Source organism: Lontra canadensis, unplaced genomic scaffold (assembly GCF_010015895.1).
Source record: "Lontra canadensis isolate GAN:19392208 unplaced genomic scaffold, GSC_riverotter_1.0 scaffold41, whole genome shotgun sequence".
Lineage (NCBI taxonomy): Eukaryota > Metazoa > Chordata > Mammalia > Carnivora > Mustelidae > Lontra > Lontra canadensis.
In genome coordinates this window covers 13,240,531-13,257,509 of record NW_022631035.1, presented here as the reverse complement: position 1 = coordinate 13,257,509, position 16,979 = coordinate 13,240,531, and the positions used below count along the sequence as shown (strand labels likewise).

General features: G+C 47.1%; 1 protein-coding gene across 2 annotated transcripts in view; it reads right to left on the bottom strand.

The window, feature by feature from the left end:
* Positions 1–8,170, bottom strand: part of PITPNC1 (phosphatidylinositol transfer protein cytoplasmic 1) — a 249,274-nt gene extending 241,104 nt beyond the window's left edge. Inside the window, exon 1 of one of the 2 annotated variants that reach the window (XM_032870807.1) lies at positions 7,235–8,170. In XM_032870807.1, coding sequence (XP_032726698.1) covers positions 7,235–7,282 — 48 coding nt within the window. In that variant the 5' untranslated portion in view covers positions 7,283–8,170. The remainder of the gene's footprint in view (positions 1–7,234) is intronic. The other variant, XM_032870808.1, reaches the window with a different exon arrangement.
* Positions 8,171–16,979: the final 8,809 nt, after the last annotated feature.

Here is a 16,979-nt window from a genome sequence, read left to right as displayed (position 1 = left end):
AGGAGATGCCATTTCCACTTATAAACCCACAAGTTTGCTATAAACATTCAAGTTTTAACACATGACAGCAGCAGAGGCTGGAACCTTCAGAGGGCTGACCCAGGCCCTTGGCCGGCTGCAGGACCCCCTCACATTGTACTACTCCCACTTAGGTTCCAGGTAAACAGCGCCCACTAGAGGTGTGCAGCCCTGAGACCCTGTCTGTGTGGATGAACTGTTTTTAAGTTGGAGGTGTACAGTGTGAAAAGTCAAGCATCCAAGATAATTTTTTTTTTCAAATGACTTTACATTTTCCAGATACAATTTGTTCTCCAGTTTTAATATCAGTAACACAGTTGCACTTCATCTCCCATGGAGCCTACCCAGGGGAAAAAAAGAGTCTCCACTTGGGAATACCATAAAATTCCCAATTGCCAGCAAGAGACAGGGAGAGCAGGCAGTTGGCAATCTACACTCTGAAATTCTCCTTTTGCTCCTGCAGCAGGATGAATTTACAAAAGATATATAAAAACCTTCCTGATGGGGCGCCTGGGTGGCTCAGTGGGTTAAGCCTCTGTCTTCGGCTCAGGTCCTGGTCTCAGGGTCCTGGGATCGAGCCCCACATGTGGCTCTCTGCTCAGTGGGGAGCCTGCTTCCCCCCCCCCCTGCCTACCTCCCTGCCTACTTGTGATCTCTCTCTCTCTGTCAAATAAATAAATAAAATCTTAAAAAAAAAAAAACAAAAAACAAACAAAAAACCTTCCTGACTTCTTGGTACAAGTCAGCTGATGTCTATATCTGTCTTTTTTTCCAAACAGGGGCAGAAGTGTTAGCTAGTTTCCAAAAAAGTTTCCCCGAGTTATTTGACCATATAAACCTCCAGGCAACAGAAAGCAGGCCAAAGCCCACACGGGCCAACCAGTGGCACCTGTGCCCTCACTCAGGCGGCTAAAGCAATGAACCTCGACGTACTTTTCCAGTAATCATTGCCCCTGAAAAACACGTTTACTGCCTGTCACTGTGCACACTTTTATATTAAAAAAAGAAGAACTTTGTGAACACTTCCCCCTATACACACACTTTCCTAACTGACACTCTGGGGCAAGGGGTGGGGGCACGGCAGATTGTAAAGGGACTGATGAAACTGTATTAATTTTTTAAAACCTGCTTACAAAAAACCAGTATTCTCTGTTCACCTGAAATGAGAGCTTTTCTGAAAAGAAGTATTACTCACTTAAGCAGACACAAGGTTTTTAAGTTGGTTTTTAAGTGCCTCAGGGACTCACTAAGAAGCAAAAGTTAATTACCACCCACTTTTAACTAAGATTTCGTTAACAATAACGTCCATTTTTTTCAAGGCCCAGAATCTGTCCTGTCCCCCCCCCGCCCCCCCGCTGGCAGACATTCTCACCCAAATCGCGGGATTAGGGTTTTCGGGGAGGGGGAAGCATGCTGTGCCCTTCACACGCAAGGTCAATTTCACTGACTGGCCTGCGAGGGTAGCATCTGCTCCTTGTTGTCTGTTCCATTAAGGGGAGAAAGCTTTGCACTTACCCATTAACCTGCCCACGTGCCCCTCCTGACCAGCAAGGGAATTGTGCAAGATAACTGGGCTTGAGGAACGTGGTTCTGACTGCAGGACAGGCAAGAAAAGCTACCAGGATCATCCAGAAATCAAACTCATGACCCTGGCCTCGGTCCCTCCCAGCTAGGCTAGGAGTCAGGGGAAAAAAAAAAAAAAAAAAAAAACCAACTCAAAAAAGAGTACTTGTTCTTTTTTTTCTTTTCTTTTTTTTTAAAGATTTTATTTATTTATTTGACAGAGATCACAAGTAGGCAGAAAGGCAGGCAGAGAGAGAGGAGGAAGCAAGTTCCCGGCTGAGCAGAGAGCCCAATACGGGACTCGATCTCAGCACCCTGGGATCATGACCTGAGCTGAAGGCAGAGGCCTTAACCTACTGAGCCACCCAGACTCCCCAAGAGTACTTGTTCTTTTATTTTTTTTTAAGAGTTTATTTATTTATTTGACAGAGAGAGAGAGATCACAAGTAGGCAGAGAGGCAGGCAGAGAGAGAGGAGGAAGCAAGCTCCCCGCTGAGCAGAGAGCCCAATGCGGGCTCCATCCCAGGACCCTGAGATCATGACCTGAGCTGAAGGCAGAGGCTTAACCCACTGAGCCACCCAGGTGCCCCAAGAGTACTTGTTCTTAAAAAACATTTTCAAAATATGTTCCTGAGGAACCCTGAGGGATGTATGTGAGATTAACCCAGGGAACCTTTATTCTTTATATCTGAGAGTATCACTTTGTACAAAAATCAGTGGCAATGCCAATATCAAACTTAAACTCTCTTACCGAAAGAATGTCTACCCCAACATTTGCAGGCGCATTTCATGAAAATTGTTTGAAACAGGGAATAAGGAGCATTATTGGGCATTCTGGAATCTCCATTTAGGTCATTCCAGAGTTGGCACCATCCCAATCCCAAATCTGTTCTCAGAAATGTGCGCAAGAAAACTCTCCCGGGACCCAGGGGAGCCAGGATAAAGTGTACTGGCTCCCGGCCAGGGCAAAGAACAAAATAATATTCTGTATTAAAAAGTTGTTTTTCTTTCCTTTCCTTTCTTTCTGTTTCTTCTTTTCTTGGAGGAGAGGGAATTGTTTCTATTTTTCATTGTGCCACGAATCCCTGAGGACCGCAAATAAATCCCTAAAAGTATGCCCATTAACGTTAATGCAGTCAGAACAGGAACTGTTAAGACACCAAAGCAAGTAATGAAAACAAAAGGATTTCTGCCTAAATATTAGGATGTGCTTAGCTCTTGAAACTGCTGATCTTACTGATAAGGACCGGATGGGGTGGGGTCATCTTCAGACTGCTCCTCGGAGTCCTGAACGTGGGTGAGGTTTGGGATGCTGGCAGCACCTAGAGGCAGCACCCAGGAGAGGTTTGGGGCAAATCGGCCTTGAATATCACCATAATCTTGGAGCCACGCATCCAAAAGAAGCCGCCCCAAATAAATACACAATCCAAGGAAAACCAGTAGACTTGTTATACAGGAGCAGCTTCAGATAGAGCCCCCAGCCTTCCCTCTGGTCAGCTGACCAGATGTCCCCTAAGTAGATGGAAGGTCAGAGTCTGTCCCCAAGCCACCTTCAGCTAGAGACTACTTGGGATGCTTAGTGTCCCCGCTTTGCATAGAGGGCTTAGGGATAAGTATTTCCTTCCAGCAAGGAAACTCCCAGAGGAGGAGAAGTGGGAGAAAGCCTGGCCTACAATATAAAACAGCTCTGCACCAGAAATCAGAAGACCCAGGTTCTGGCCTAGACCTTGTCCTGGGCTCTGAGATGGACAACGAAATGGATCTTCCATGACCACAGTCTCCTTCACAAAGCGAAATGGCTCAACTACAGAAGACCTCCACCAGCTCTTCCAAGTCTAAAGTGAAAGAACCTACATGTCCAAATGTTCCAAAGGCAGATGGCGACAACCGTCTCTTTAGAGCCAACTATCAGCCCCCAGGAACCTTTACTGTTTAGAACTTCCCAATGAATGGGCCTATATTCAGTTCAGAGAGGACACTGAATATAAATGAAGAAACAGTTCTTGGGGCACCTGGGTGGCTCAGTGGGTTAAAGCCTCTGACTTTGGTTCAGGTCATGATCTCAGGGTCCTGGGATCGAGCCCCGCATCGGGCTCTCTGCTCAGCAGGGAGCCTGCTTCCTCCTCTCTCTCTGCCTGCCTCTCTGCCTACTTGTGATTTCTCTCTGTGTGTGTCAAAAAAAAAAAAAAAGAAAGAAAGAAAATGAAGAAATAGTTCCAATTAAGTTTTTTATTAAAATTAATCCATGAGATGTTACCTCTTAAAATTCTTCATTTGGAAATTGTCTAAAAAAACAGAACAAAACACCAACACTCTGATCTTGGCTGATCTAGACCGTGGTTGAGCTTTATTTTCTTTATGCCCCAACACTGCTCCTCTTTCCTGGAACTAGGGAACATTTTATGAGTTAAAATAAGGCCTAGAGAAATAGTAGAATCCAGTACCCTCTACAACAATTGAAAAGGTCTTTGATTTTTCATTAAGTTGATAGTGTCGACTCTATTTTCAAGAACTGTTTTTTCCTTTTTCTGCATTAAATAATACCAGTGACAGGCAAGGACCAGCAGAAAGAAAACCAATGTGTTTTTACCATGGCTCTGGTTGTGGCTTGGCTACTAATTAGTTCTGTGACCTGGCGCACATGACTTAACCCTTCTGACTCAGTTTACACATCTGCAAAATGTGGATAATAGCGCATGAGTTCTCCTTATGCTCCCCTCCACCAGGAGTTAAACAGGATAAGGCCAGGGAAGAAGAATGGACACAGTGTTGGTTCTCTCACTAACCCTCTTCATTTTCAAAAATATGGGCACTCCTGACTAACCATGGGGGTTTGACAGAAAAAAATTCCTTTAGTACTGTGTAGACAGAATCAGGGCTGAAGCAAATAACGCCTTGAAGCAAAAGCTAGGTTTCAAAGAAGAGTCTACCTAAATTGATGGTAACCGTCTTCTTGGAAGACACTGTTAAGTTCCTTCCCAGTTTTTAATGTTAAGGACAGGGGCGCCTGGGTGGCTCAGTTGGTTAAGTGTCTGTCTGCCTTTGGCTCAGGTCATGATCCCACAGTTCCTGGGATAAAGACCCACTTCAGGCTCCCTGCTCAGTAGGGAGCCTGCTTCTCCCTCTCCCTCTGTGTGCGTGTGTACGCTTGCTCTATCACTTTGTCTCTAAAATAAATAAAATCTGTTTAAAAAAATAATGTTAAGGGCAGTAGGACACAGCTCAAGGGGGAGGGGGTGCGGACACAGGGGATTTACTACCAGTCAGACTCCAGGAATCCAACCTCTGGTGCATGGGGCCTAGTTTTCTCACCTATCACCTGGATTGGAAAATCTGAAATCCATCAGTTTGGAACCTCTATCAATCAAAACTGAGCCCTGCTTCCCTAACCATGTGGAAAACTAACTTCAAAGCATAACTTTTTAAGAAACTGAATTATGGGAGCGCCTGGGTGGCTCAGTGGGTTAAGCCTCTGCCTTTGGCTGGGGTCATGATCTCGGGGTCCTGGGATCGATCCCCGAATCAGGCTCTCTACTCAGCGGGGAGCCTACTCCCTCCCCCCCTTCCTCTCTGCCTACTTGTGATCTTTGTCTGTCAACTAATACAAATAAAATCTTAAAAAAAAAACCTGAATCATGCTTTTAGTCCAAATGAATTATACATTAATTAAATCATAATTATACATTCTATTACATGCAGAGCCTGATTTCATTTGCCAATTAAGAAAGGACGGGGGGGTGGGGGGGAGATCCTCCACCTGCACATTCGAAAGTGATTACTTCACCCTGAAGTGGTGGGTATTTTGGCAGCATAGATAAATAAATAAATAAATAAATAAATAAATAAATACGTTGCTTAAGACCTGTGCCTGAATGTTCAGGAAAGCCTGCGAAGAAAACCAACTAGGAGAAAGAGAAGCAAAATATTTCGAACGTAGTAAGAAGATTCTAGAACTGGTTATTTTCTTGACTCTCCCCTCCGTTTGGGGGCATTTCCTGCAATACCAACATTATTCCTGGATCCCAAACTCCTCTCAACAAATAAAGTCACTGGGGAGAGACGAAGCGCACACACCTCCAGGCTGAACAGCTCGGGCTCCGCTGCCCGGGAGGATGGGAAGAGCTCAACCTTTCCTCCAAGTACTCTGGTTAACCGGGGTCACTCATGTGCCTCCCCCACCACCCTACACAACTGCGTGCCTCTCCTCCACTTGATTCACATGGTCGGGATGCACCCCCCAAGCCTTAACGCCATCCACATGGAGTCCATCCTTCAAGACTCTACTCCAGCGTCACCTCCTCAAACGCTGAACAGGCAGGAACCCTAAGATGATCATTCTGGCGGGGGTTGACCTTTCTCTTCCGTAGTCAGTGTTCCTGGGATGTATGTTTTGTCAACTCGGAACTACTCTGATCTTGCCTTGGATTGTACTGGGGTCTTGCCTTAACACCTGATCCAGGTAAGACAGCCCCCCCCGGGAGCGCAGCCACTTTATCGGTTAAATACCTCCCCCCCGCCCCCCCGCGAAAGCACCTATCCCCTTCCATAAGGTAATGACTCAATAACATACCCGATAGACTGAATGCTCTGTATTTAAGCATAAACACTGTTTGGCTCGCCGGCTTCTTTGGCACACTAAACCACACTAGTAAGTTTCAAATTTCCCTGATTGGCTTCACGCTTCCTTGCTGTCCCTGGACAGGCGCTAAGCCATTGTGAAAGCACCGAAAAGGTAGGGAGGAGAGGGGAAAGAAGGGGAAGCCGGGGCCTGGATAGTCCACACTGAGTCATCATTTCCTGAGTGATGGAGCTTGCTGCTTCGGGGGATCTGGAGAGGGGAACCGGAGCAGCGGGTGGAGGACGAGCCCCCGCCCGCCCCGCAGCCGGAGCACCCTGAGCCCGGGCCGAGCCCGCACCCACGTGCTGGAGCGCCCTCCTGTGGCCGCGCCGCAGTCCCCGCTGCTCCCGGCTCGCCCGCAGACCACGCTCCCCGCCGCTAAAGAAACAAGAGACGCACAAAGTTTCCGAGCCAGGCGGTTTGCGAAAGGTCGAGGCCAGGTCTGGGCGCCTCGATGCGCGCGCGTGGCGGCAGCGGCACCCTGGCTGGCGACGACCGCGAGAAGTCCCGGCTCAGGAGGACTCCCTTAAGGCTCCGAGGTGCCCCCCAGCGGGGCTCGGGGCCTGGAGATCCTGAGGGCAAAGGCTTCTCCCGTACCCAGACCTTACAGCAAAACGCGGGAGCGGAGCCAGGGCCCAAGCCAGGACCGGGTGCCTCTGCCCCCACCCCCAAGCTACCAGTACACCCTTGGGGCGCCTGGGTTTGCCTTATTCATTTTATTAATTGGAGGGAGGGGCGCGCCAATTCCTTTTGGTGCATCCGGATCCCCAGGAATCAGGGCTCTGGGCGACCCCCAAGACTCCACCTAGAGTCCACCGCCCCACCCAACGCCGCCCTCCCCCGCTGGGGTGACAAGTGGAAACAGCAACTCCCCTCCCTCCTCCCCTCCAGCCTTCTGGCTTGGGAGGTAATGCTCCAGCAGGGTTTCCCTGCCGCCCGCAGAGGACCCGCCAACCGGGAGGCGGCAGCGGGGTACGCGGCGCCCTGGGGCTGGGGGCCGGGAGCGGGCGAGGCCCGGCCCGGCGCGGCGCTTACCTCGTCCACGGTGAGCGGCATGCAGATCCGGTATTCCTTCAGCAGCATGGTCCTGCCGGCCGCGCGCCCCCGGGGCGGGAAGCGGGGGGCGCCCCCCCAAAGCAACAAAGCTGCCGCCCAGGCGCAGGGCAGGGCGCCCGGAGCCCTGCGCTCAGAGCCGGCCGGCGAAGCAGCCCCGGCGGTGCGCTCAGCTCCTGTTTTCCTCCTCTCCGCCGGAGAGCATGTCAAGGTTCGGGTCCGGGTGTTCAGGGCTCCCCCGCCTTCTTCCTCGCCGAGCTCGGTCCTCCCGGAACGCGGTGTTGCAAAGTCAGGGAGGGACCAGGGAGGGAGGAGGGAGACCCGCTGGGAACCGCTCAGATCCGTAGCCCCGGGCGGTAGGAGCGGCCGCCCGATCAGGACATGCCCGGTGGCGGGCCGGGGAGGAAAAAAGAGAGATTTCCGAAAATTAAAACGAATGCACAAAAGTCACCCGCTCGATCCGCCTCCGAAAGCAGACATGAACCTGGCGACCCCCCTTCTCCGGCGGGTCTGCCAATGCTAATGTCACCAGGAACACATTGCAGCCGGAGCTGGAGATGCTGACTTTCCAGACAAAGGCTTGATCGACTCCTCTCCCCGGGCGGTAAACAAGATTTCCTGCTCTTTTTAGGGCCGGTTCCCGAGGCGCTCCAGGGCTCGCAGCGGGAGAAAAAGGAAGCCGCCGCCGCTGCCGCCGCCCGGCTCAGTCGGGCTGGGGCCCGGGGTTCCTCCAACCTGGGCTCGCGGCGGCGAGGGGCGGGCGAGAGGAAGCTGGCGCCTTCCGCGCACGTCCCCTCCCCCGAGTCCCTCGGCTCCCCGCGCGCTGTGCGTGCCCGCGAGTTTGCAGCCACCGCGCCGGGGCCGGAGAGTCCGCGCGGAGCTGCAGTGTGCCTCGGGCCGGGGAGGTGGGTGCGGGAGGAGCGAGCGCCAGCGAGGCTGACATCAGCAGCGGCCGCGGTGGGGAGGGTAGCCCCATCCGGCCAATGGGGAAATGGCAAAGAATGTGGAGGATTTAAACAAAACAGCATGTCTCTCCCCGGCTCCTGCCAGACGGCAGGGCTGCCCCGGAGCCGAGCCCGGCCGGCGCTGGCGAGGATCGGGAAAGGGGGCTTCCCTGGCTCCTTTACCCTCTGAATCTGTTCTCTAGACGTTCCCTGGGTGCCAAGGGTGCTCTGCACCCCCCCCCCCCCCCACGCCCGTAGCTTCTGGTTTCCAGGTGCATCCTTGTTTCTTGACCTTTGGAGAAGGTCTTTACAGAGCGTTTTCACTTTGGTCCGGGGAGCACACCCAGCGCTGGAGAGGCGATGGGCTTTGGGTGCCTGAGACCCAACTCTTGCCTGGTTTCCTGACCGGTTTCGGAGAGCGAATCCTGGATAACTGGAAAGTGCCACAGCGTGGAAGAAAAGGAAGCCCCCGACCAGAGGGAACGTGAGGCGGAGGTCGCCTTTCCAGCTCTCCTGGCCTGCTCTGCTGTCCGACCGCGGGCTTCTCGGGGCAGCAAAAGGACGTTTTCTTGTCAGCACTCCTAAGTTCAAAAAGTCACAGTGAAATGTCAATGAAAGTGCCTGGAGTGCGGGTACTTCATCCATATTAAACAGATCCCTCATTTTAACCACAAGAGGCACATTCTTCAGTTACTCAGGAAGCTGCAAGTAACTGCTGAAGTCTGTTTTTCATTTGTCTGGTATTTTTAAGCTTGTTTTTCTGAAAAGTTGCTGGATGAAAAATGCCTCGTTTGCCTCTATGCAGGATAACCTGCAAGCATCATCTTTTCTCAGAAAAATATGTGTGCGGTACAGCCCTGCAGCTACTCATGGAGCTTGGCTGGTGCTCCAGATGGTCTCGATATTCTAGTATTTAAAATTATGATTAATAAAGAAATAACCGGTGGAACTCTGGTGTGCTGTGGCGAAAATCACGCAGATGGCTGGAGAGAATCTATAACTGTGAACATGATACAAAGCCTCACAGAAAAACAACTCCCTATATCCAGCTTATATTTTAGGGAAAACTATTCTCTAGATAAATGCTTCCCAGAGTTGGCTCAGAAATATTCACAGCAACTAATTAAAGCTAAACCGAATTCCTCGAGGTGGAAAATCTAAATCTGACACTGTAGTGGTGAATAATAACACATTGAAAGCCTGTGATACGGAAAGAAGCTCAAGCTGTTTTTCCTTTTTTCCCTACTTCTTACTTGAAAACAAGTGTAGTGGTTTCGCTTTCTGGCGCCCGATCCTCTTCACAAAGGCAGCTAGGCAATGCACTGGCTAAGCCACACATACACACGCACAGGACAGCAGAGCCCTGTGGATATATTCCTAGCTTCCTAGACGTTTCCCGACGTTGATTCTGTAATTCTGTTTACTGAAATTCTTATTGTGGTTGAGGAACTACCTCTCCTCCTTTCCCAGGCGGCAAATCAGGCTCTATGTGCTTCTCTCTTGACTCTGCTAGGCTGCCTAAACTTCCTTTTCATTCAGCCCATCCGCATGCCTGGTCACATTAATCTTGTTCAAGCACAGCTCTAATCCTGCCACCTTTAGAACCTCTCACTCGTTCTCTGTGGCCTACTGAGCCAGTCAAAATTCCTTGGCAGGGAGATCACGACTCTGAATGTACCTTTCCCCTGCTAGTCAGTTACCTTTCCTCCCCCACCCTCACTGCAACCAGGTGAGACAAATCTGTTGGCGGGAGAAGGTTTCCACTTTACCCTTGACCCTTCTCCCGCCGTTGCCTCCCCCGCTCCATTCCCCCAGGACACCATTTTTTCAGCCATCTGTTTTTGGAAAAGTGATTTCTGATGGCAGTGTTGGAGGGGAGAGGACAGAAGGATACCAGAAGCAGGAGTGTTAGAATACTATAGAAGACAGATGGGGAGGGTCTGCATTAAACTGTCCCGAAAGAAAAGACGATGAATTTTTTTTCAAGATTCGGTGAGGACTTGAGGACAGATTGGTTTTCACTACAACAGCGCTTGGGGGAGGGGAGGGCAAAGCGAGAGCTTATTCATTCATAACTCATTCACACAAAGGGAAGAGAGCGCCATCTACTGGTCGGATGCGTGGCTTAAAGTGTTTGAAGTCCCCCCCCCCCCCCATCAGCAAGAGTCTGGCAAGAATTCTGTTTTTTTTCAACCAGTGGAATCTCCAATATCTACTTCCAAAGAGCTTTGAAGGTGCTGTTATTCATCATTAAGAAGAGTAGTAATGGGGACGCCTGGGTGGCTCAGTTGGTTAAGCAGCTGCCTTCGGCTCAGGTCATGATCCCAGCGTCTTGGGATCGAGTCCCACATCGGGCTCCTTGCTTGGCAGGGAGCCTGCTTCTCCCTCTGCCTCTGCCTACTACTCTGTCTGCCTGTGCTCGCTCGCTCACTCTCTCTCTCTAACAAATAAATAAATAAAATCTTAAAAAAAAAAAAAAAAGAAGAGTAGTAATGATCCATTAACAATGATATAATCCAGCTACTGATCATCACATATTTTAAAAATGGGGGTGGGGCACAAAGGGCAAAAAGTTTGGAAAAAGTTATCAGTGAGGAATGATCTGAGCAGAAGGAAAAGAATATTAGCCTACACACGTCTGTGACAGCCGATACCGCCAGATAAGTGACAATCTGTGAAGGCAAGGATTCTCAGAAGGCGAGATGGGGGAGGTCCCCTTCAAAATCAATCATCTAAGGAGCTTTTTCTATCCATTGGCTTCACCTGGATTCTGATGATGCACCCATCCCCCCACACTGAAACCTCTTCTCCGTTTGTGTGAAAAAACTATGACCCACTCTGTGAGTAGCATCTGAAAGAAGCGTGTACCAACAGTCTTTGTGACTATTCAGATCCTGTTTCATTCCTAGAATATCCCTGTTATCTCTAAAATATAGTTCTTTCCATCTTCCTCTTTCCTGCTCACTGTGTATAAGGTGTGTGGGTTTGTCAAAGGCCACTGAAAGTCCCAACTCTTACACAGAGCTGTTCTAGACAACCCTTTACCTTTCTAGACAACCTGGAACACTTATCTGGACTACTCACTCTGGTTCCTGTTTGCATGCAAGTGTGACCTTTATATAGAAAAGGTGGTATATGGTGCTAAAATAGTCCCCCCGTTTTCTGATTGTAGACATGATTTTAAGCTTCCAGAGAAGACAGACTGTGTCCTCTCTGTATCATCTGGAAAATGTATCCTGGTATGGGGTAGTGTAGGTACCTAATAAACATCTGTTAGGTGTATGTATTTAATTAGTTTCAGGTTCTCAGTCTCAGAGCTACTAACACTTGGTGCCAGATAATTCCTTGTTGTGGTGGTCACTGTACCATGTTTAACAGCATTCCTGGTCTCTACCCACTACATATCAGCACCCCCACATACAGACACATACACTGCCGAATCTGGGGGTGCATAGGGAGGAATGAATTCCTACAGTGGAGAACCACTGTATTACTGTAACATTCATTAATCTTATCTAAATGTTTAGTTACTCCAAGAAGAAACTTTTGGAGACACTGACTTCCAACTCGTCCAAATTAGGTCTAAGGAGAGAAGGATAAAACTATTACATCACAGTGATATAAAGATGTGCCTTCTCATTCCCATGATCTGCCTTCCATTACCAAAGTAGCCCTGTTGAAGGCTTGACTTTAACCTTGATCTCTTGGTGAAGGTCATGTCTGCCAACTTTTTCACAAATGAAGTTTTTTTTTCCTTTTCCATTCTCTTTTCTTCGGAAGTGGGTCATTAAGTCCAGCCCACAATCGAGGGAGGGGAATTAAGCCTGCCTCCTGAGGAGAGAGTATCTACATATGTAATATGGAATTCTGTGAGATTGTCCTCTTCTCCCTCATTTATTTATTCATTCAGTTATTTATTTATATCTGTTGGACTCATGCATATTTATTACACTTTGAATAACAAGTCAATACTATGTTAGTTTTGTTGCTCAAATTGTTCCAGCTTTGGACACTGGAAGGTTTTGCAGGTTTCTTCCGGTGACCATGTCAATGCCCCCTTTTTAAGGGTTATTTTTTGAAAATCAAATGTTATCCTTTGCAATTAACTTTTATTAAATATTATTTAATTCCAGCAAAGTCTTTATCTGTGTGTGTGTGTGTGTGTGTGTGTGTGTTTAACACCTGTGTCTGACCTTTTCAGGTACTAAGCAAATGACATATTCATTCTTAATGCAACAACAAACAGAAAGTCCCAAGGCAATTCTTATGTGTAGACCCATTTATCAGGACTCTATTAAATACAAAGAATGCCTTTGATATATAATTGCTTGGAGCTGTGAGCTCATAAAATAAAAATTAATTGATAATGATGTGGTATAAATTGCTTCACACAGAAAAAAAAACTTGGAAGTTCTATGACCAAAGGTCTAGCTTTGTCTTTTTTTTTTTAAATAAATAAGCTAGTAATAAATTTATCAAAGTTTTATTGCATTTTCTGTTTTTATAGAAATTGGCAAAACACTAGTATATTTTGAGATAAATTATGAGGCCATATGTAACCTATACTTACCGGAAACAAGTTTTAGTGATGAAAGAAGACACTGTCCTTGATCCTGAGTGTTCTTTAAAAGGAGGCACCTAAAAAAAAAAGCTGGGGGGGGGGGGACACCTGGGTGGCTCAGTTAGTTAATCATCTGCCTTCAGCCAGGGTTATGATCCCAGGGTCCCAGGATGGAGTCCTGCATAGGGTTCTCTGCTCAGCAGGGAGTCTGCTGCTCCTTCCACCGGCTGCTGCCCCCTTTGTGTATGCTCTCTCTCTCTGACAAATAAATACACAAATATTTACAAATAAATAAATAAACAAATAAAAGGAGGCAACTGTGCGATGATAACTGATTATAGCTACTTAATGCCAAAGCATATTTGACCTATTATCAACAAATGATCTCAACACAGATCTGGAAATAGTGTTTCTTTTTTTTTTTTTTTAAACATTTTATTTTTAAGTTATCTCTACCCCCAATGTGGGACTCAAGCCAACAACCCCAAGATCAAGAGTCTCATACTCTCCTGACGGAACCCACTGGGTTCCCCGGGAAATAGTATTTCTTAGTTATGCTGTACCGTAGAGATAGCATGATATTTGACTTTTTGTGGACTATTTTAAGTATTACCAGAGAGAAAAAAAGGAGTTATGTTTGCTAGTAAGGTTATGTAGTGGGGCTTGGTTGATTATGTGGCTGCCTTCAGCTCAGGTTGCAATCTCTGGGTCTTGGGATTGAGTCCCAGGTTGGGCTCCCTGCTCAGCAGGGAATCTGCTTCTCCCTCTTTCCCTCTCCTACTGCTCCTCCCCACTGCTCTTTCTCTCTTTCTCGAATAAATAAATAAAATCTTAAAAAAAAAAAAAAAGAGTATGTACTAATAAGCGAAGAACTGATTTGTGTGTCTTTAATTTTCTATAAAATCATTAAGGTCCACACACACACACACAAAAAGAGTATGTAGTTATTTATATCAAAACCCCTGTTTAACAATTGCTTAGGTAATTGTAATTAGGCTAAATAATGGCCCCCAGAGATATCAAGTCCTAAACCCCAGAAACTGAAAATGTTACCTTATTAGAAAATGGATCTTTGGGGGGGTTGCCTAACTGGCTCAGCCAGTAGGGCATGTGACTCTTGATCTTGTTTGGGTTGTGAGTTCGAACCTCATGTTGACTGTAGAGATTACTTAAGAATAAAAAGAAAGAAAGAAAGAAAAAGAAACAAACAAACAAAGAGGGTGTTTGGAGATGTGATTAAGTTAAAGACTTTGAGGGGCACCTGGGTGGCTCAGATGGTTAAGCGTTTGCCTTCAGCTTCGGTCATGGTCTCCAGGTCCTGGGACTGAGGCCCATGTCCGGCTCCCAGCTCAGCGGGGAGTCTGCTTCTCCCTCTGACTCTGCCTCTCCCTCGGACTCTTCCCCTGCCTGTGCTCTCTCTGCCTCTCTCTCTCTCTCTCAAATGAATAAATAAAATCTTTTTTAAAAAATTAAAGACTTTGAGAAGAGAAAATTAATCTGGATTATCTGGATGGGCCTGAAATACAATCATTAGTGTACATAAAAGTAAGGCAAAGGAAGACTGATACACACAGAAGTGGAGAAAGCAATGCGACCGTGAAGGCAGAGATTGGCCTGATGAAGCTATGAGCCAAGGAAACGCTCACAATCACTGGAAGCTGGAAGAGACAAGGTAGGGATTGTCCCCTAGAGACTCCCTGCCATATCTTGATTTCCGCCCAGTGATACTGATGTCAGACTTCTGGGCTCCGGATTGGGAGAGAATCAACCTGTGCAGTTTTGAGCCACTAAGTACATGATTATTTTTTTTTTAAGATTTTATTTATTTATTTGACAGACAGAGATCACAAGTAGGCAGAGAGAGAGAGAGAGGGAAGCAGGCTCCCCGCTGAGCAGAGAGCCCGATGCGGGGCTCGATCCCAAGACTCTGGGATCATGACCTGAGCCGAAGGCAGAGGCTTTAACCCATTGAGCCACCCAGGTGCCCAGTACATGATTATTTTTGACAGCAGCAAGAGAAGATGAACGCCATGATTCTTTTTATTCACTTGATATAATGGTACCTGATCCGAAATAATTCTAACACAAGTCCATGATTTACTCAAAAGATAAAATACAGTATAATTTTCTTTGAAAATGATTTACAACAGACTTGAAAATACCAAGTTCTCCCACTGCCTTTATTTTCTTTTTAAGTTTTTATTTATTTAAGTAATCTGCACACTGAACGAGGGGCTCAAACTCATGACTCTGAGATCAAGCGGAATGCTCCTCCCACTGAGCCCGCCAGGCGCCCCTCTCACTGCCTTTAAAAGAAGCCATTTATAAAAACAAGTGTTTCACACACATTTCAGGAACATTTCTGTAATGTAAGCCTCTTGTCTTTAGATGCAATCAATATGTTAAGGACTCCTAAATTCAAACATCTAGCCCAAAGGACTCCTCTTAATTTGACGCTTATATATGCATTTGCCTTTTCAGCATTGTCACTGGATACCCAGTAGGGCCCTCAAACTTAACATAGCCAAAACTGGGCTTCTGTCCCGTTCTGTCTGACTTGCTTGTCCCTAAACTGCTCCTTCTTGGTAAATGGCAACCCCATCTTTCCAGACACTCGGCCAAAAATCTTGTGGACATATTTGACCTCTCTACCCCACGGTTATATCCAGGATCTAGCCCTCTCTCATACCTTCGTCCAAGCCCCCATCATTTTCCTCCTAAATTATTGCAATAACTTCCCAGCTAGTCTCCCAGCTTCTGTTCAACCTAGTCACCACACAGCAGCCAGAATGATTCACTGTGTAAGTCAGCTCATGCCACTCCTTTGCCTAAAACCCCTGCTGGCTTCCTATTTTATTCAAATTAAAAACCAAGCCTTTTTAATGGTCAAAACTTCATCTCCTGCAACTCTTGCCCTCACTCATTCTGGTCTTCAGACAAGCTGGGGTGATCTGATTGCTCTCACCTTAGGGTTCGTGCTCTTGCCTCCGCCGGCAATCTTCTTCCCCTATCTGCAAGACTCCGTTCCTGGAGTCTTGCTCAGACTGTGAAGCATGTCATGCTTGGTCTCAGGGTTGGGAGTTCGAGCCCCAGGCTGGGGGTAGAGATTACATAGGAAAAAAAAATCCTCTTATTTACTGCAGGTCTTGGCTCACTAGTCGGCCTTCCCTGATCACCTCCCACTCACCATCACCCCTGCTCCCTATTTACAAGTTTATTTTCTGCCGCCTCCCGAACCCCCATTTGAATATTCACAAAGGTGGGAACTCTGGGTCCGGTGTGTGCATGGTCAATAAGGTGAACGTGCCGGACATGCCAAATACGAAAACAAACATAGTCGTTACTATAGAGACCCACGAGTTCAAATAATTAGCATCATGATATACATTACCATGTTTTTTCAATCAGTATTTCTCTCTGTTGTGGAGAACAGACCTCTGTGCTCTGGAGCAGTAACTCGAAGACAGAGTTTGGGTTTACAGAAGGAAGATAGTTTATTACTTTCCCTGGCAATGGAGGCTGCAGCCGGCTAATGGCTCCAAAGACTGCAAGCCTGCCTGGGGTATAAAGGCTGAGGGGTTTTATAGGAAAATACAGGATCGGGGCGGTTTTGATAGGAATCCGGTCCATGCTGCCAGCCGGATAGGTCACGTCTTCAAGGCGGTCTCATGACCAGCGCTGGCACTGGCCATGAGTCTGTTACTAAGTATACATTGAGGTCAGCGGGATGTCAATACTGGTAAGGAATTCCTGGAACAAAGGATTCTACAGAAAGACAAATGAAGGGGAAGGAGAGGAGGAGGCTTCAAGAATGAGGAAGAAGAAAAATTCGTTCATTTTAAAAAGCGTGTCCATCTTTTCTTTTTTTTTTTATTTCATTGTTATTTATTTTTAAGTCATCTCTACTGTCCAAGTGAGGCTTGAACTCGTGACCCCAATATTTTTTATTTTTTAAATCTCTCAGCCCAACATGGGGCTTGAACTCAGGACCGTCACTGAGGACTGCGGACTGAAGACTAAGTCAGCCAGATGCCCCAACTAGTGTGTCCATCTTAACTTCCATCTATCTTTACGTTTCTATAAAGGTTTCATTTCTACCTTTCAGATTCCTTCTTCTTTTTTTTTTTTTTTTTGAAGATTTTATTTATTTATTTGTCAGACAGAGATCACAAGTAGACAGAGAGGCAGGCAGAGAGAGTGAGGAGGAAGCAGGCTCCCTGCT